This window comes from Giraffa tippelskirchi, chromosome 7 (genome assembly GCF_054371585.1).
Source record: "Giraffa tippelskirchi isolate mGirTip1 chromosome 7, T2T-mGirTip1v1.2.pri, whole genome shotgun sequence".
NCBI classification, from domain to species: Eukaryota; Metazoa; Chordata; class Mammalia; order Artiodactyla; family Giraffidae; genus Giraffa; species Giraffa tippelskirchi.
The window spans coordinates 36,213,134-36,233,614 of record NC_137281.1 but is presented as its reverse complement, the minus strand read 5'-3'; the positions used below and the strand labels follow the sequence as shown (position 1 = coordinate 36,233,614).

Sequence of the window (20,481 nt, the reverse complement as noted above, 5' to 3'; positions counted from 1 at the left end):
CATTAGGGAACAGTGGGGACTGTGGCAAATGGAAGAGAACAGGTGCTCCCTGGCTCCAGCTAATGGCGCCCCGGCGGAAATGAGGACCCAGTGCTGCCAGATCTAGTTTTTCAGGGAAGTCGAAAATATGAGTTTTTAGGTGAAAATTGTGTGCTCACCTGGGGGTTGCAGAAGACCTGCAAATGCCCAGCTCTCAAGCTGTGAGGTGGTACCACTGAAACCAGGCCTCCGAGGAGGAGACAAACTGGGGAATGGGACCAGGGGATAAACTCCCTGGGGATTTCAGGGTTAACTCCAAACCCTTTCTCCTTCATTTCTTGCTGTGCAAAGTCCAGAAAATGCCTGCCTGAGCTGCTTTCCTGCTTTGATGTGATATAGAGAGGCGGTGTGCTGGAGCATTTAAAAAACATGAGGCTGAGTGTTGGGGACCTGGGCCTGGCTTCCAGGTCTGCTGTGAACCAGCTGTATGACTGAGCAGTGCATCTCACTGCCTCTAGCAAAATTACAATAGGAGGCAGTACATACCTGCTCTGTAGGAATCCCCAGCTTCAATATGCCAAAACTCCAAACTGCTGAAGCCTAAAGGGCCCCATCCCAGAGATTTGTGATTAGAGTTCAGAGAGGGCAGTGCTTAGCCTAGTAGATTAACCCTACTGGTGGGCTCTTGGGTACTGTGTCAACCAGACAGTAAATATGCTTGTGGGTTGGGAGTCTTCCAGACGTTCCATACAGACAGCCCATTGCTATCTTCATGAGCGAGGCCATTCCTGTGTGCACGTCCATCCTCAGCTATTTAATTCTGATCTGAACTGGCCACTTCCTTAGTGCGTGATCATAGACAAGTTACTCCCTAAAACTTAGATTTTGCATCTGTCAAATGAGGGTAGCTGTTCCCATCCCACCTCTGTTGGTAGAGTTGTGAAGATTAGCCATGAGTGATGCTTTCAAACTGTGGTGCTGGAGAAGACTCTTGAGAGTCCCTTGGACTGCAAGGAGGTCAAACCAGTCAATCCTAAAAGAAATCAACCCTGAATATTCATTGGAAGGACTGATGCTGAAGCTGAAGCTATAATACTTTGGCCATCTGATGTGAAAAACTGACTCATTAGAAAAGCCCTGATGCTGGGAAAGATTGAGGGCAGGAGGAGAAGGGAGTGACAGAGGATGAGATGGCTGGATGGTATCACTGACTCAATAGACATGAGTTTGAGTAAACTCCAAGAGATAGTGAAGGACAGGGAAGTCTGGCATGCTACAGTCCATTGGTCGAGAGTTGGGCACTACTTAGCAACTGAACAACAACAACATTCAGGAGGACAGGGCTGGTTCCGAGACTGGCCTGACTCAGTTTCCCCCAAGAGGGTCTGCAGGATCCATAGTGCCTCAGACACTAGAACTAGAGGGGTCCTGGCCACCTCTCCGGTCCTGCCTGCACGTTATACAGATGGGAGACTGAGGCCCAGAGAGGAGAAGGGTATGGTGGGAGGCAGGATCGGCTCTAGCCTGGCAGGCTGGGGATGGGGCCGAGAGCAGGTTGACCGCATGACCTCTCTCTCCAGCGACGCTTTTGATTTCAACTACGGTGTATGTGTCATGAGGATGCGTGAGGGCCTCAACATCTCGGAGGTGATGCAGGCACACAGTGAGTACCCCCTGACCTTCTTGATGCCCCCGTCAAAGACAGAACAGGATCCCAGGAAATTCTAGAACCCATTTCTTTTCCCAAGTGGTTCAGGGAAGACAGGGGGAAACTAGTAAGTAATAAAAGGTCATGGACTCCTAGAAAGTCAGTTTTTGATGGAAATCATCAGATTTCTAAATGGAGAAACTGAGGTCCTGAAAGGAGGGGATGTGACTAGTTCAAGGCCTTGCTTGACTGGACCACAGTTCCCCCAGTCACCATGACAGCTTTCGTAACCAGACGGGATAAAGAGGAACTAATAGACAGGCAAGAGAAAAAGACGGGGGAGGACAGCCACGTGGAGACTCCAGAGGGTGGAAACACACACAGAAAGGCCATGAAGGCTGGGGCGTAGAGTAGGGATATGTGCTACATTTAAGGTCACATGTTAACAGATCTGGATTAGTTATTTTTAGAAGCGTGATAGAAATAACACATATGAAGACAAATGGGGACGGGTGGGTTGCGATGCTAAGAGGAACAGAAGCCTCAGGCCAGCCTGAGTCTTGTTCACCCAGGTTACGGATGGGCTGAGGGCATGCCTGAAGGCATGCCTGGCAGCTGGTAGTTCAATGAATATTTACACAACCAGAATTTACAGAGCAGCAGCCACATTCCTGACCGAGGTGGCTCTAGGCCCTAGGCGTGCAGCAGGGAACAAAACCACGTCTGCCCTGGATGAGCTGACATTCTGGGGGAAATGTGGTGGACCCAGGACTCATTGCAGGCAATGACAGCTCATGAGGTGTCCTGAGGAGGCCCACACAGGGGGGCATGTGGGCAGGAGGGTCTCTCTGAGGAGGGGGAGTATTTCTAGAAGGGGAGGGCTGGGGAAAGAGGGTGCTTGGCTCTGGGACTACCCACCCACCGCTGAGGCCTGGTGGGAAGGAGCATGGCTTGTTTGAGCAGACAGGAAGCTGGTGGGGGTGGTGCATGGAGCGTGCAGGGAGGCAGAGACCAGATCAGTGGAAGCTGCGGAGTCAGGATCTTCCCCCAAGGTAAGAGGGCCCCCGGAGAAGCCTGGGAACAAAGCTCCCCCTCTTTTTCAGTTAACCCTGTGTTTGATCCAGCAGAGGACAGCAAGGAAGCCAGGGCCAGTGGGGCCCAGCTGTCTGTCTCCGGCACAGGTCATTCCCCCTGCCCCAACTTAGAGGTGCGGGGCACTCTCACCCTGGGGGGCACTGAGTGATGGGCCATGGCAGAACTTGGCCAAAGGCAGGAGGTTTTTGTTTGTGACAGTGGTGCCTGAGACCCCTAGGATTGGGTCACACAGGGAGTTGGTAGGGCAGTGGGGCTGGGGGCAAGATAAAGATTGCCAGCCCTGCTGGAGGATTCAGGGTCCAGGCATCATGGGACCCCATCCAGTAGGCTCTGGGGCCCAAGTCCTGCCTCTCCAAGGGCCCCCTGGCCATGCTCTGACAGGGAGGGGCAGCAACACTCTGGGAGGCAGGGGAACACTCAGTGCAGGGGCTGGGAGCATCCTGTGGGCATTTGTGAGGGGCCCAGGGGAGTTTTTAAGAGAATGGTCCCACCCCCCAGTGCCAACCAGAATCCAGGGAGAGAGAAGCTGGGAGCAGAGGAGGGGCACATACCAGCACTGCTTGTCCGGGGTCCCTGCCCCGGGAGTCTCCCTCAGGAGGGCCTGTTGGTGGTGCTCTGGCCACTCCCCAGGGCACATGCACAGCAAGGGCTTCAGGCCGCCATGTGCACAAGCCCATGCTGTGTTCTCAGACAGACTCAGGCATTTCCATGTGCTCTGCACCATGTGACCTGCCCCTCTGCTCCTGCAGTGGACCCCGAGGCCTTGGTGCAGGAGGCGCAGGCCAGCACAGTCTTCCAGTCGGAGCAGGGCAAGAAGACCATCGACATCTACTGGCTGTTCGATGATGGAGGTCAGCACCCCAGGATGCCAGCTCTCCCCTGGCTGTCTCCCTTCCATGACCTCCTCTCTTGGCCTCCCTTGCTGGCTGCTGACGACAAGGCCACTGGTGGGACCTCAGGGCCCAGCTAAGAGGAATGGGGCCCCTGGGCCCTCCACTGGGCTCATGGGAGCCTGGCCAGGTCCCTCTCATGGCCCTCTGTTTTCAGCTGCAAAATGAGGGACTTAAAGGAGCAGGTGAGGTCAGCGTGAGGAGGGACCTTCAGACTGGACAGGCTGTCGGGGTCACGGGCACGTGACGTAAGTGGGACAGATGAGCCAGAGTGCAGGAAAGCTGTAGGCATATTCATCACTTGCCAGAGAAAAACACGCTCTCTTGTTTTTCTTGTGACCCTCAGCTTTATTGTTCCCATCCTTGATAGAGCCCTAGATACAGAGAAGATATTCTGAGCATTTACTATATGCTTGATGCCAAGGGTTTGCATAGGTTAACCTAATGCAGTTCCCAGGTGGAAATGATTATTAACTCCTTTTACAAATAAGGAAACTGAGGCACAGAATGAAGAAGTCACATGTGGATCATACAGTGATAAATGACAGTGATCTAGATTTGCATGTGAAACCCCCCCCAAATGCCAGCTCACATATTTAAAAGCCTTGTGCACAGGGATTCCCTGGTAGGCCCTTCCACTTCAGGGGGCGCAGGTTGGATCCCTGATTCTGAGAAATAAGATCCTGAATGGCCAAAATAAATTTTTTTAATTTATTTCTAGTTTTGGCTGTGCCGGGTCTTTGTTGCTGCATGGGCTTTTCTCCAGTTGTGGTGGGCAGGGGCTACTCTCTAGTTGTGGAGTGCGGGCTTCTCATCATGGTGGCTTCTCTTGTTGTGGAGCACCAACTCTAGGGTGTGCAAGCTCAGTGGTGAAGCTCCTGGGCTCTAGAGCACAGGCTCAGTAGTTGTGGCACACAGGCTTTGCCGCTCCAAGGCCTGCGGGATCTTCCTGGATCAGGGATCAAACCCATGTCTCCTGCGTTGGCAGGCAGATCCTTTACCACTGAGCCACCAAGGAAGCCCCCTAGATTTTTAAAAAATAAATAAAAGCATCACGCCGTTCAAATAAACCTCAGTCCACAGAGCCCATGTCTCGCCCTGGTTTCGCCTGGCAAACTCATTATAGAGATGAGTACACTGAGGCCAAGAGAAGGGATGGGGTTTGCTAGAGGCAGAACGAGGCGGGACCCAGAGGAGGCTGAATCCTGAGAACATCTTTCTCTTAACTCACGGCACCCTCATTGCCAGGCCTCACCCTCCTCATCCCCTATCTCCTCGGCCGCAAGAAGAGATGGAGCAAATGCAGGATCCGCGTGTTCGTGGGGGGCCAGATCAACAGGATGGACCAGGAGAGAAAGGCGTAAGTGGGGAGCGCCGACCATCCAGGGCTACCCCTGCCTGCCCCCGCCTGCCCCTACTCCCCATTCTGCCCCTCGGAGGTCTAGGGTCACAGCAGTGGTGAGAGATTTCAGGACAGGAGCAGGTTTCTCTCCATTTCAGAAGTGGTTTTGGTGTCCTGTCCCCTTTAATAAAATGCTCATGTCCTAGTCCTGGCCATGGCAGGGAGGGCTGGTAAATTTTAAATCCACAAATCTCCAGGAGATTTGCAGTGAAATGAAGGGTGGAGAAGGCCCCGCCCCTCAGAAATGAGGGCAGAGCTTAGAATCCTTCAGGGCAAAGTCCCCCACTCCCCACCCCCGAGCTTGGGGTGCCGCCCCTGGTGAGGCCAGAGGTGACTTCAGTGGCCAGGATGAAGGGCAGTGAATCCCCCAGAATCTCTTGGTGAGAAGGGACTCCATTCTCCAACTCCATGGCTGATTCTCTGTCTAAACAAGAGGAAGTTGGCCTGGTTCAAGTTCTTGGCAGGCGACGGCATCCACCAGAACTGAGTGATGTTGGTTTACTAGTTTTATTGGTCCCATCTTTCTGGCAAGAGTTGCTGATTTGCTGATTAAATTGTGAAGCCATTTCCTTTCAAGACGTATGTAAGTGAGAATGTGAGTTGACTTAAGCTGAGACGGAAGTAAACAGTAAGGTACATACACAGGTGTGGAGGTGGCAGGAGTCAGGCAGGTGGCACACGTGGGCTAGATTCGGGCCCCTATTGCTTTAGAGCAAGGTCAAGTGAGGTTGAAGGCCGTAGGACCTGGAGGACTGCTGGAGATTGCAGGCAGGCTGGGGAGGATGGGGTGGGTGGCTTGCCCCAAATTGTGCAGTTAATTAGCCAGAGAGAAAACCCTGCACAGCCTTGAGTGCCTGCTTTGATGCCTCAGGGGCAGGATCCCATGGCCTGTGCCACCCTAGTCCTAGGCCAGGACCACATACATCCCCATGACCCCTGCTGCATGAGTTAAGGGTGACCAGCAACCGCATCTCATTGCCCTTACCCTCATTGAGAGCTTCTCCACTGGAGGGCCCTTCTCCTCAATGAGGAGGAGAACGTTGCCCGGGAAACGCAGCATCTGCTTCTCTGTGCTCCTCTCCAGAAGGTAAATACACCGCAAAGGCCACTTTGCCCTCTTGGCTTCCTGTTCGAGCTCCCACTCAAAGCTGGGCTCAGGGGGCATTGGTTTAGATAGAGGCTGCGGCACAGTGTGGTCACAGGATGTCTTGCAAGCAAAGGTTGTGAAATTTCCTCTCCTCCCGGCTGACTCTGGACCAACCCAAGTCCTCTGCCTTCCTTGTGACCCCAGGCCACCCCTGTGCTGCCCACAGCTCTGCTTTCCTAAGTTCACTCCCAAGTTCTGGGACCAGCAATGGCTTGGCAGTTCATCTCCTTTTTGTCCCCTGGCATGCTCCACACCATCCCAGGCAGCCCCTCGCTGCTCCCACCCCATCCCCTGCACCCCCATGCCTTTGCTTATTTGGACTCTCCTCCTGGGGTGCTTGTTCCCCCCCAGCTAGTCCTGGGGCATCACCAATGCCATGTCCTGCCCAGGGATTCTGATGCAACGGGCGGGCTAGGGCCAAGGCACAAGTACTGTTTAGAAGCCTCCTTGTGTGGTTCCGATGTGAATACCCTTATCCACCTCTTCAGTTTATAACAGTCTTACCCACCATTCACCATCCAGCCAGATTGCCACCTCCTCTGTGAAGCCTTCCCTGACTGCCTCAAACCACAGTTGCTGTTTCCTCCTTGTGGATGCGAAGTCAGGGCTATCTGGCTTGCCACTCCTGGTTCTATACTCAGCTCGTATGTGTTACCTGCTCCCTCAGCCATCCTGAGGAATTTCCTGCCGTTCACCTCCCATTCCTTTCACCCTCATTTCTCAAAGTGTGGCCAGTGAACCAGCAGTCTCACATCACCTGGGAGCTTCTTACAAATGCAGAATCCCAGGCTTCCCTGGCGGTTCAGTGGTTAGGAATCTACTTGCCAATGCAGGGGCTGTGGGTTCGATCCCTGGTCCGGAAAGACCCCACATGCAGCAACAAAGACCCAGCTCAGCCAAAAGTAAATAAATAAATCTTACAATAAAGATTAAAAAAAAAAAGGAAATGCAGAATCCCAGGTCCCAACCTAGGCCGGCTGGATCAGAACCTGCATCATAGCAAGCTCCCCAGCAGGTGCGCAGACATTAGAATGTGAGGCGCTCTAGCCCAGAGATGGCCGCTGGAGACTTAGGACAATTTCTTTCTCCTGTCACTCATCGTCATCTGACCTGCTTTATCGATATTCACTTATTGTCTGCCTCCCTCGCAGGTTAGAATGTGAAATCCCCAAGGGCAGAGTTGGTTTTGTTTGCTGCTATATCTTACCTGGTGGCTCAGATGGTAAAGCATCTGCCTGCAATGCAGGAGACCCAGGTTCGATCCCTGGGTCAGGAAGATGCCCTAGAGAAGGAAATAGCTACCCATTGCAGTATGCTTGCTAGGAGAATCCCATGGAGCCTGGTGGGCTACAATCCACGAGGTCACAAAGAGTCAAACATGACTGAGCAACTAACACACATATCCTCCACAGGTGCTCAATGAAAACTCACTGAAGGAATAAATGCATTAAAAAAAAATTTCCATCTTCCAGGATCATTTCTCTGCTGAGCAAGTTCCGGCTGGGATTCCAAGAAGTTCATGTCCTTCCCGACATCAACCAGAAGCCACGGGCTGAGCAGTGAGTTTTCTGTGTTGGGGGTTCCAGGCAGAAGCGTCGGCCCTTTCTCTCTGGTGAACCAAGGGCAACCTGGTTCACCTGCCCCCGCCTACACTGGACTCATGGAAAGAAAGAGGAAGGATTGAGTTTGCAGCCGTTAATTTTTGTTTGAGTCTTTTCCCCTTGCCCAGTGGTCCTTTGCATATCAGAGCTGTGGTCTTTGCCAGAAAGACACCTGGGCTGAAGGTCAATGAATGTTCCCATTCATGCTTTTCACAGACCAAGTGTTTTTGAAGCTCTTCATGGCTGTTCTGCCCCTAGAGCAGAGCTGGTGTTTCATCTGCCAGGGACCTCCCACCCACCCCGCACACCCTGGGGCTGAGAAAGTCTCCAGCTTCACACTTCTCCAGCTCAGGCTGCTGGCTACTCACAAAAGGTTGATTTTATCTACTGATTTTCTAAAATTTCTCCAACCCCTATATTGTTTTCATAAAGGACTGGTTCTCAAACAACAGCATCACCTGGAGGGTTTGTGAACACACAGTTTGAGGGGCTCAGCCCCAAGATTCTGAGTCACTAGGTCTGGGGTGAGGCCTGAAAATGTGCACTTCTAACAAGCTCTCCTGTGCTGGTGCAGGCACCTCACTTTGAGAACCACAGTCTCAGACGATCCATGTAACATGCTTAACAGGGGGCCCAGTCCAGAGTCAATGATCAATAAAGGCTGGATTTGTGGCTTCTGCCCGCTTGTAGCCTCCGAGCTCTTTCTGCACCTCCACCTTTCCCTACAGTCCTAACTCCGCTACAGACTGCCTCCTTCCTTCTCTGGACATTGCTTAAACTAAGTGTCTGAAAAAGGAACTGTGACCAGCCCAGCTCATTGCTTCCTGCCAAGCCAAGGTAAAGGTCACCGGAAGGTCTATTTCTTGGCCACCTTTAGTCCAGTTGGCCATGGCCAGGAGTGGCAGGATCATATGCCCCGAAATACACCACTGGAAGGCTGCTCCTTCTGCAGGGGCCACGGCCGAGGCACGGCCCCTCCGCAGGGCTGAGGGGCACTGGAGCAAACAGGACGGAAGGTCCCCAGGCCCTGAGGCAGAAGCATGGCAGCTACAGCCCCTGATGTTATATTAACTCACTGGCACTTGGGCAAGGGAAGATGTTAAATGGTCTGGGCAACCGCTCCCCTGCTCACCCATGCAATGGCAAGGGGGCAGACTTGAAGCCAACTCCTGTGAAGTTGTAGCAGGGCTCAATTGTGGGGCCAGAAGGAATAAGTTACTTTCCTAATGACTCAACTGCGTATTCTTAAAAGAAGACATTTATGATAGGATTGCCTTATGTAAATCTGTCCAAGTGAGGTTTTCCAGGACTCTGTCTTCTCAGTGAAGTAAGGTCCATCCTGACCTCTTTAGCCCTTGTTTACCTGGAGAAGGACGGACATCAAGAAGAAAAGAAAGGAGACTTCCTTAGTGGGCCAGTGGCTAAGACTCCGAGCTCTCAGTGCAGGGGGTCTGGGATCAATCCCTGGTCAGGGCACTAGGTCCCACATGCCGCAAATAAGAGCCCCCAGGCCACAATTAAAAATCCCGCATGCTGCCACTAAGACCCAGTGTAGCTAAATAAATAAATAAATAAATATTTTTTTTAAGAAAGGAACTAGTTAATAGTGATGGATATACTGACTCCCTCATTCTCTCAGGGTTGTGCTTGAGCTGCAGGGGCAGAGATGAGTAAATTGCAGCCCTGCCCTGCATGGTTTACCCTGGCCGAGGTACAGGGAGGATGTCAAGAGGCATCAGAATGATGCCGAGATGGACTTGAATGCAAAGGAGAACAGGGCCGTCTCTGCTGGTGGAGGAGAAGAGCCTTGAGAAAGGCTGCAAACAGAGATGGGGGGAGACCTTCCCCCGTGGAGAGGACAGTGGGAGCCAGCCCATCTTGTCTTTCAACCCCATCTTTGCTTCCTGCATCTGCCTCCACCTCCCGGACCATTTCTCTCCGCCCTTGCACAGCCGACCTTCCCCAAAGTGATGCTACCCTCGTTGTGGCCTCTTCCTCCCACCCCTCCCTCAGTCTCCAGCTCACTCCAGCCTGGCTGCTCTCCTGCAGCTCCACTGAAATCCCTCGCGCCAGCCTGGGCCGTGACCTCCGCACCACCGGATCTGCAGAGCCCACTGCTGTCCTCCTCGTTCTCTGCCTCGCAGCTGCATTTGACACAACGGTCCTTCTTGAGACAGCCCCTTTGGATCCAAGATGCTGCCCTCTCCTGGATCCCTCCCACTTCAGTGATCCTTCTTTCAGTTTCCTTTGCTGGTGCTTCCTCCTTTCCCTGACTTACCTGATGGCATCCCATTCACCCCTGCACTCACCTTGCTCCATCCGCACAGGCTTCTCTGTTGCTCCTCAAGCAGCCCAAGTGCATTCTGTTTGCTCCAACACCCCCTGCCCTGTGCATAGCTAGCTTCAGAAGGACGGGCCTCTCTGGTTCCAGAGAGGCCTTTCTGCTCAATTATTTCCCATCCTGGGACTCAGTGTATGCTTTCATAAGACTTCTGATCTGAATCGATCTGCTTATTTGTCACCCAGCAGACCATGAGCTCTGTGAGGACTGGGGATGTTGTCTGGTTTGTTCACTGTTGTGTAGCACAGAGCGGTGCTCAGTAAACACCCTGAGGTGGGAGTGGTCAGAGGGTGGAGATGGATCCCAGGTCAGGCTTCACAGACCACTTGTGGAAGTCCTGTTCAAAGTCAGACCCAGCTGTCAGGGCTGAATTCAACACAAAGGCTTCTTTGATGTAAACAGCAGCATCAGTAAGGGTTTCAGCCTGAAATGTATGTCCCCACAGCCCCCACCTCCATCTCCCTCTGAGGACCCAGTTCCCCTGGGCCTGGGCACCTCACCCAGTCTCACTGGCTCTCTCTGCCCCCAGCATCAAGCGCTTTGAGGACATGATTGCACCCTTCCGCCTGAATGATGGCTTCAAGGACGAGGCCACGGTCACTGAGATGAGGCGGGACTGCCCCTGGAAGATCTCGGATGAGGAGATTAACAAGAATAGAATCAAGGTGCGTGAGAAAGAAGGGCCTTGCTGGGATGGGGATGGGGGTCTGGGTGCTCCCCTGGGTCAGGGCCTGTGCCCACATCTGTCCTGGGCTTGCTGAACCCCTTCCCCTGACCCTCAACTCTAGTCTCCCTGCACCAAGCCTCTGAGGTGTCCTCAAGCCACACACGCTCAAGCTGACGAGTGACCCAGGGGTTGATCTCAGAGCCACGCTTGGTGTGGGAGCCTGGTCCCTTGGCCCATTTTGAGTCTCCCTGGCCATGGCAATGGACTGCCTGGGGTCCTTCTCCCTCTCTTACCCTGTTCCTCCATGTCTGCAGGAAGGAATTCATAAGGCAGGTGGTGAAGGTCAAGGTAGAGTTTGTCCTTTGTGGGCCCACAAAGCTGCCTGAGCATCTCCCCTTAGCTGTGATCCCCACCCCCTTCCCAGGAAACATCTTCAGGACTTTGCTCAGGCCTAAAGGAGAGTGGGGGCTGCCATGCCCATTTTAAAGTAGGGAGAGCAGCTGGGGCCTGGGGAGCATAGTTCTGCTCCCTGTGAGTTCCGTGGTGGTGGATCTGAGGACTCAGGGGACATTTGGTGATTTCTGGGGACAGTTTTGGCTGTTACCTGCGGGGTTTAGAATGGCCGCTGTCACTTAGCGAGTAGCAGCCTGGGATGCTGCTAAACATCCTGCAACCCACAATGGACAGTTCCCACAATGCAGAGTGATTCCACCCAAATGCTGCTCATGTGAGATCTGGGTGAACTCACTTGCCCTCAGTTTTCCATTCTCTCCAATGGGGTATCCGTCCACAATCAGACCCTGAGTGTCCACCATTTCGGAACAATTCAGAGACAAGCCTTGGAAGGGGAGAGAGTCCATCCCTCAGCTCAGCCCCACCCAAGCTTTGGGGAGTTCCCTGACCCAGCCAGCAGCCCTGATGCTCAGCCCCTGAGCCCTCCAGAGTCACCCAGCTCCTGAGAAAAGGCTGAGTAATAGGTCGTGTCCACAGAAGGCTTCTGCCTACTCTGTCACAGAGGAGATAGAGCCATCGCCATTGCTCTGAGTCCACCTTATCGAGTGCTTCCCCTTGGCCTGGAGCTTTTGCATACATCGTCTCACTCAGGCTTCCCCAGACTCCCCGGGCAGGGCACTGTTGTACCCATTTCACAGCTGAGGACAATGAAGCTCAGGGAGGCAAGGTGCCTGCTCAATGTCAGAAACTCTTAGAGCTGAGATGTGAACCCAACCCTCCCCACCCCACGGGAGGTGCTCTTTCCCACCACAATCCCACAATAATCAGGTCAGGAAGAAAACATCCTGGGGGCTCCTCCAGGAGGCAAGCTTGGTGCTCAGTTACTTTATCGGAGGTGGGAGAATCTATCATAATTTAGTGGGGACAGTTCACACACACCCAGTTTGAGATGTTCAAGGATGTGGACTTGGGCTTGGCGGGGATCACTCAGAGGACATGGGAAGTGACCACATGGCTTTTCCTTGCCCAGTCCCTGCGGCAGGTGAGACTGAACGAGATTCTGCTGGATTACTCCCGAGATGCCGCTCTGGTTGTTATGTAAGTAGTGACCTGTGTGCTGGAAAAGCCTGATGCCCAGGTCAGCGTGTCAGCTTTAGAGGGATAGTCACTGGCTGAGGACCCAAGCCTTCCCCGTGAGGATAAAGGGCCCGAGGCCCATAGATACACAATCTGAGTGGCTTCTTAGCCCATGACCCGGCCTGCATCCACCCGACGCCCCACACCTGCACACCAGCTGGCCGAGGTCTTGGGTACCCATGTCCCAGGCCTCACCGACTCCCCCCACCCCTGCTTTCCCCTGTCCGTTGCTTTTTCCTGCCAAACTCAGCTTGGCAAAGGGGACTCAGTTTGTTCTGGAAGAAAATCGATTCCTAGTTGTTTGGCCAGCCCTCTTTGGTCACCAGCCACCCCCAGTTGATGTTGGTGCCAGGTCTGGGCAGCAGAATCAGAACCTTGCCCTGGCCGGGGCTGTTCCAGCCTCCAGGCCCATCAGACACTCCAGCTTCTCTTGCTGCCACCCTTGTCTGGTTAGGAGCCGCCTCGGCTGGGCATTGACCCAGGCTGAGTAAGTAGAAGAAGAGGGGAAGGTGACAATGGCACAGAGAGTCTCATGGAGGCCAAGAGGCAGAACACAGTCAGCCAGGCCCCCAGCCCCCTCTCCCAGAGACAGGCCCGACTCAGAGAAGATGCGGCCATCTGCCCAGAGGAGTCCCTGATATTTCCTGGGGCAAGCCACCCGCAGATTCCACAAGACAGTGGAAAGCCGGCCGAACCTGTTTGTTCACACCCTGAGACCAGGATGGAGCACACTATTTGTGGGGCTGTGCACAGTGAGAATGTGGGGCCCTTTGTTCAAAAGCGATTAAGAATGGCAGGATGGTGACAGCAGAGCGTGAAACCCAGCCTGGGATCCGTCTCAGTGAGGGGCTTCATGACCACACAGGTGGCTGCCCACAAAGCTGGCTCTGTCTGAAGCTGTTCTTCCTGGATCTTATGGGGAGATAATCTTTTCTACAAAGAAGGTGCTCCATATTTCCTTTGATGTGGGGACCGTGGTATGAGGAAAGCAGGTTGATCTCCAAGCCGCTAGCCAACATCTTGCAGAGAATGTTTCTACGGCCAGGTTAGCCTGGTTGTTGGCCAGGTCAGCGGGTAAGACGGTGACAGTGGCTTCATCCTGGGATGGGTCCTCAACTTTCCCTGGGTTTGGTACTTGGGATGCGCCAGCTGGGGCATGGGTGTGCCAAAGCACCTCTTCTTGAGTGCCACCTCTGTTCAGAGTAGCAGATTTGCATTTTGTCTCTGCCATTAGCCCACTGTGTGGCCTTGGGCAAGTAACTCTCCTTCTCTGAGCCTCAGCTTCCCTGATTATACTTTTTTTTTTTTTAATGTTTATTTTTTGGGGCTGTGTTGGGTCTTACTTGCAGCGCTCAGGTTCTTCATCGTGATACATGGGCTACTCACTAGTTGTGATGAATGGGCTCTAGGCGTTTGGGCTCTGTAGTTTCTCTTCTAGTTAAGGCCCCCAGACTTGTAGTCATGGCTCTTGGGCTTAGTTGCCCAGAGACATGTGGGCTCTTAGTTCCCTGACCAGGGATAGAACCCATGTCCTCTGCACTGCACTGCAAGGTGGATTCTTAACCCCTGGACCATCAAGGAAGTCCCTCCCTGATTCTACAGAAGAGTTAATTATTTCCAAGATTCTCTTTCACTCTAACATGGTATGACCCTAAGTTTGCCACTAAAATGAGTTGGTCTCTCAAGCCGTAAGAGGAGGAATTTCATCTGGGGAGGGACCACCTGCTGTCACCTCTCCCCTCCCACTCCCCCACCCTCTGGATCTCACAGGGAAAACCAATCCCCACCCACCCGCCTTTCTGGGATTAGCTGATACAAACAGATCGGAGTCGGGTCACCTTAGAGGAGAGACCTGCCCACAGGGGCAGCCTTTAAAAGTTCACCCTGAGGGTCCCCTGCCTCAGAACCATTGAGGGGGCAGGGAGGCGTGGAAAACAGCAAATTCCTCAATTCCTTCTAGATCAAGGTCTGGGGCTGAGCCCAGGAGCTTGCATTCCCCAGAAATCCCAAGAATGAGAAAATCCTCCCAAGCCTCCAGGAAATGACAAAAATCACATTTTCTAGCACATCAGAGAGCACACATGGACTATTTTCTAGAGCAGCTCTGAGGCAGAACTGGCTTCTTTGCTGTTTACTAATCAGTGGTTTATCTGATTAACAGTCCATGTTTGAGCTCAGCTGAAACTGCACGCTAATAAACCAGCCTTGTAACCAGCCCAACAACCTTGACCACACTAAGCACATATTTCTGGCATAACTTTTGGGTCTAGGCCCCTCTTTTTTTTTTTATAAAGACTCCCTCCTCAAAGCTAAATGTGTGTGTGCTAAGTCTTTGCGACCCTATGAACTATAGCCCACAGGCTCCTCCGTCCATGAAATTTTCCAGGCAAAAATACTGGAGTTGGTTGCCATTTCCTACTCTAGGGGATTTTCCCAACCCAGGGATCAAACCCGTGTTTCCTGTGTCTCCTGTTTTGGCAGGCAAGTTCTTTACCACTAGTGGCACCTGGAAGTCACCAAATACAAATAGTAATAGTCAAAATAATAGTAATCAAATTGCATTTTATTGATTGAGCCTCTATGACACTCAAGGCATTGGGCTTTATTAATAAAAAAATTTTTTTTCATTTATTTTTTGGCCACACCAAGCAGCATGTGGAATCTTAGTTTATGACCAACCAGGGATTCAATCCATGCCCCTTGCATTGGGAGCATGGAGTCTTAACCACTGGACCACAAGGGAAGTCCTAATTTTTTTAAAAAATTATTTTATTATAGTTGATTTATAATGCTATGTTAATTTCTGCTGTATAGCAAAGCGATCCAGTTATATATACATTCCTTTTCATATTATTTTCCATTATGGTTTATCTGAGAATATTGAATATAGTTCCCTATGCTACACAGTAAGACCTTGTTGTTTATCCACCCTACACGTAATAGTTTGCATCTGCTAATCCCAAACTCCTAATCCACTGGGCCTTATTAATTTTCAGAACTATGAAGTGGTTCTGTCTTACCCCCATCCCTACCACAGCACACAACCTTAGGAGATGAGGAAACAGTCTCAGAGAAATTCAGAACCTGCCAGGTGGTGACTGGGGTTTGAAGCCCGAGACGCTGGTTCTGAAGCTCGGTTATCTTTCCGCATCAAGGTTAGGTCCAAGGCTGCCTTTCCTTGTGGCTAAGTGATGCAGTTCTGAGCAAAAAGCTCCTTTGTTCTGGAGTAGCTTGATTTCTAAAGATTAGTTGCTTACACCACACCCATCCTGTGTGCAGAAACAGAGCGTGTCGTTCACTGGCACTGGGGAAGAGTGCCAAGGAGTCTGTCCTTCAGACAGGCAGACAGATGGACAGGCTCTGCTCTGGGAGGGAACTTCATGTTGGGGCTTGAAAGTCACAGCAGGAGTGACGGAGGTCCCCTGCCCTGGATAGTGCAGTTATTAGGCCCCTCAAGCCTTGGACATTTCTAATTGCAGTCCCTGAAAGGATGTATAATACTAGTAGTTCAGTTCAGTCACTCAATCGTGTCTGATTCTTTGTGACCCCATGGACTGCAGCACGCCAGGCTTCCCTGTCTGTCACCAACTCCCAGAGTCTACTCAAACTCATGTTCATCGAGTCAGTGATGCCATCCAGCCATCTCATCCTCTGTCGTCCCCTTCTCCTCCCACCTTCAATCTTTCCCAGCGTCAGGGTCTTTTCCAATGAGTAGTTACCAGTGGGCATTTCCAGCCTTTAGTGTAACTGTCAAATCAGGAAAGATTGGTTTCAATATTCCCACTTCCCTTTTCCTGGGAAAGGCACCAGAAAAACACAAACTCAGTCTATTAACTAAGGTGACACTGGCTTAATGGAATGTCCTTGTTCCCGTGGGGTTCCCTGATCCTAGGGACCTTGCTTTATAAGGGAGGATACTGTTTGTCCCAAATGAAGCTTTGAGAAGGGAATTTTTAAAAAAGGGACAGCTGTTTGGGGACCTCGAGTCTCAGCAGTGGAGGGGTTGCAGTGAGCTGGGATCATGGGGATGGAAAGATCCCAAGACCTCGGGTCAAGTCCCAGCTCTGCCACTCACAGGCTGGGTCATCTCAAGCTTGTAAATAGTAATAAGTGGTGACAATACTGCTGACGTTACGAAGTGCTCATTCTGTGCCAGTGTTTTTGTGCAGTACCCTTCGTGAGCTGGGGCTTCTTTAAAACTCACAAGTCCATGACGGAGGCATGTGTGTTCACTTTGGGGAAACAAAAACTGAGGCTCAAGGTCAGTGAGCCATTTTTCACAGCCACGTGGCTGAGGAAGTGGCAAAGCCATGGCTCTAGCAGCATCTCTGATCCAGAGCCAGCCTCTGAAGCCCAGCATTGCACAGCATCCTCCTTTTTGGCTGGTTCCCTCAGCTCTTCCCCTGGGTAGTTTTGAGGTTCAGATGAAACAGTACCTGTGGGTGTACTTTGGGAAAACAAGGTTCTGGCCCATGTAATGTGCTGGTGCCCCAACTTTGTGCAATGCCAGCGGGGTCGGTATGATGCTGCCTTCCCGCAAGAGCCGCGAGCAGGGCAGTGGCGTCTTTGGAATCTCAAGATGGTGGAAAAGTCGCTTCCTGAAACAGCCATGAAAATGTGGCTGAAGAGCCTTCCCAGGGTATGTGGTTATTTGCTCAGCATAGCAGTTCAGACAAGACAGTTCAGGGAGACAGCGAAGTCCTGCTCCCAAAGTCTTACATACGTGGCAGGAGCCAGGACTAGGCCACTCAGCTGAAATGCATGAACATATCGCTTTGCTGTGGCCTCAGGCAGGGGTAGAGGCTGGAGTGGCTGCACGAGTGGGATCCAGGAGCCTCGCCGTGTCAGACTGTGTTCTCCACACAGGAGAATAAGACAGACCCCGCCTGCTCACGAGTGAACAAACATTCTAGTGGGGGGAGAGAGACAACAAACAAACAAATGAAAAGAGGATTTGAGAGTGTGAAGTGTTACAAAGATAATGAAACAGGGTGACATGATAAAGAGACATGGGGAGACGGGATTGAAGAGGGTGATCCTAGAAGGAGGTGCACCTGGGCCAGGACCGGAGGGGGCCAAGGTGAAGAGCTGGGGGCTGGCTCTGCCACCTGGGTGGAAAGAATGTCATGTGCCAAGGCCCTGGGGCAGGAACAAGCTTGCTGTTTATTTCAGGAGTGGAAAGGAAGCCTCTGTGGCTGTAGGGGTGTGAGGGAGACTGAGGGCAGTAGGAGGGGAGGTTGTGGAGGGTGGTGGGGCCAGGATCACGGGGGCCTCACATGCCATGGCTTTGTTTAGAAATGCTTTGTGGGTGAAGTTACATTTCAAGTCATGCTTTCAAGAAGAGCCACAGGTCATTCTTAGGGTGGCTAGGAAGAAGGAGCGCTGAAGGGGCCAATAAACAGAGATGCTGTTCAGGAAGCAGACCAGCAGCTGGGCCACGTGGAGAAGGCCCCTGGTTAATTTCCCATCTGCTGCTTCTTCCTTCCCACAGCACCCTGCCCATAGGGAGGAAGGGGAAGTGCCCGAGCTCGCTCTATATGGCATGGCTGGAGACGCTGTCCCAGGACCTCAGGCCTCCAGTCATCCTGATCCGAGGAAACCAGGAGAATGTGCTCACCTTTTACTGCCAGTAACTTCGGGCTTGGCTGCACCTGCCCAGAGCCTGGGCGCAGGGGATGCCCACATGTCCACAGGCACAGAAGGCATACCCTGTCACATGTAGTATCTAATGATCTGATGGAAGAAGTTGGTAGATTTTCAGACATCGGCTGGACCCCACTCCCATCAGACACGTCCTTTGGGCTTTGTTTTTATGGGCTAAAGAAATAGCAGATAGAGTTGTCTGCTCTATCTGGCGGGTCCATATCCCTTTTAAGTTTTCTTTTGTTCTTGATTACAACAAATTAATATTTCAGTCTTTGATTTGTGTACAAATTTGAGTCAGGCTGCTGGAAGTGAATCTTGGCAGTTTCTACGGACCTTTCCTGGGAGCACCCCCTAAACATGCCTCCCCCTGCCAATGTCAGGTGAGTGGGCACCTCCATGCACCTACAGCCTTTACAGGAGGAATACAGGGCCCCTTGAGCCTTCATTATAATGCAAATTTATTTAACTGCCTCTCACTTCCTTCACTTTCAATAATGTGTCTAAAGTGTTGTGGTTGGTTCTTTGGTAAACTGGGACTTCCTAACTTTTCTAGATGGCAACCCATGGTAAGAAATCTATTTAACATTGAAACTGGGAACAAATACAGTAAAATGAAAGTGTCACAAAACAATCCTTATCCTCTGCTGAGAAAGACAGAGCTTCTGGCTGAGCACTTGGAGGAGGGAAAGGGGGCTGCCTTTGAGCCATTCAGTGGATGGACCAGGACCAACTCCCACTCCAGATTAGGCAAAGCCTTTCTAGAGCCACATGGAAAACCACTTCCTGGCAAATGGTTGCTCCCTCTTCTGACCTCAAGGAGACTCTGATCCAAGAACAGAGAATGCTTTGACTTCGGGAATTTAAATAAAACACTTCACCATGTTGGAATCTAAATTTTGAACAATGATAATAGCTTTGTTTAAAAAAAAAAAAAGCCTTGAGTTAACAGGTCAAAAACAATGAAATGAATAAAAAATACATTTACTCAGTCAACAGAATTTATTTGTTTTGGAACAGGCTGTTTCTCAACTCTGCTGAGTGTTTTGGAAAAACTAACTATTGTTTTTTTGACCCTGGATTAAACTTTTCTCTGAGCTTCCACTGGTCCTGTAGGTCATAGTGCCAGATTTCCACATGGACGTTTACAGGGGTCACTTACTTTTCCCTTTGCTTCTCTTGATGTGTGCTTGAAGATGTACAGAGAACCTGTTTTCTTTAATCTTTTAAAAAGTCTCCCAGGAATTTCAATCTTACCTCAAACCAAGGGGCAGAGAGATTGAGAGGAAAGAGCCACAGCGTGGCCACAAAGGAACCTGGATTTGAGTTTCTGTCTCCCCCCAAAACTGGCTGTGACTTCAAATGTGGCCCCTTACCCTCTCTGAGCCGCAGTCTGTGAAATGAGAGATTGGGACTGAAGCAGGTGTCACCAGCCAGCTGGCCTGGGGCTGACTGTGGTTTGGCCCATGTGGTTTTTTTTTATTTTTATTTTTTAAATTATGTGTGTGTTTCTTTTGGCTGTGCTGGGTCTCCGTTGCTGCGCAGGTTTTCTCTGCTTGTGGTGAGCGGGGGCTACTCTCCGTTGCTGGGCTCGGCCTTCTCTTTGTGGTAGCTCCTCTTGCTGCGGCTCGAGGGCTGTAGAGCAAGGGCGCAGTAGTTGTGGCACATGGGCTTAGTTGCTCCAAGGCATGTGGAATCTGCCCGGATCAGGGATGGAATCTGTCTCCTGCACTGGCAGGCGGATTCTTAGCCACCATACCATCAGGGAAGTCCCCACGTGTGGTTTATCAGTGTTATGGAAGTGAGGGGACAGGGTGGGCTGGAGAACACATTCTTCAGTCCCCCCATCCCCATGGTGGCACACCACTTCTGGCTGCCCTACTGTGTGGTCAGAGGCTCTGAAGACAACCCCCCCCCTCCTCCGCTGAGTCATCGTTGGGCATGTGGGGCACTGAGAGATGAAGAGACCTTGGTCCGCTGTGGGTGTGTGTCTGCATTTGGATGATAAGATGCTCCATGTCAGTGAGGAGTCCACCCTTGCACTGTGCCCGGGAAACCACAGAGAGGTGGTCATCAGAGCTGGAGCCCAACCCTGCCAGCAGCCACCCTGGCCACCGCAGAAGGGACGTCTCACTTATCTCCCCCAGGATCCACTGCTCAGATAGCTCCTGACTTCCCCCCGGCATTTCAGCCTCCAGATTTCATGTCCTCTTTCAGTTCCTGCCCAGACTTGTGGCTCTAATGTGAGATAGCCTCTCTGAGCTCCCTTCTCAGGCAGAGAGCTGCGGGTCTCACGAGAACATGGAAAGCCCCATCTGGACTGAATTCCCTTTTACACACCTGCCTGGCCTCTGCCTGGCTTGGAGGGCGAGGTGGGTTTCACACGGACGAGACTAGCTGGAACGTTCCTGAACCACCACCTGGCTGAGAGGCCCCCAAGCATATGCAAAGCAGCCAGGTTTTGCTTGTAGCCGTGTA

At 51.9% G+C, this 20,481-nt stretch overlaps 1 protein-coding gene across 4 annotated transcripts in view; it reads left to right on the top strand.

The window, feature by feature from the left end:
• The window catches only part of SLC12A3 (solute carrier family 12 member 3), a 38,814-nt gene extending 19,707 nt beyond the window's left edge, over positions 1-19,107 (top strand). For 2 of the 4 annotated variants that reach the window (XM_081514330.1, XM_081514329.1), the window contains exons 19-27: positions 1,560-1,642; positions 2,731-2,778; positions 2,901-2,903; positions 3,472-3,573; positions 4,861-4,972; positions 7,634-7,720; positions 10,633-10,768; positions 12,254-12,321; positions 17,852-19,107. In XM_081514330.1, coding sequence (XP_081370456.1) covers positions 1,560-1,642; positions 2,731-2,778; positions 2,901-2,903; positions 3,472-3,573; positions 4,861-4,972; positions 7,634-7,720; positions 10,633-10,768; positions 12,254-12,321; positions 17,852-17,993 — 781 coding nt within the window. In that variant the 3' untranslated portion in view covers positions 17,994-19,107. Of the gene's footprint in view, positions 1-1,559; positions 1,643-2,730; positions 2,809-2,900; positions 2,904-3,471; positions 3,574-4,860; positions 4,973-7,633; positions 7,721-10,632; positions 10,769-12,253; positions 12,322-17,851 lie in introns of all 4 variants that reach the window. The other 2 variants (XM_081514327.1, XM_081514326.1) reach the window with 1 other exon arrangement.
• The last annotated feature ends 1,374 nt before the right edge of the window (positions 19,108-20,481 follow it).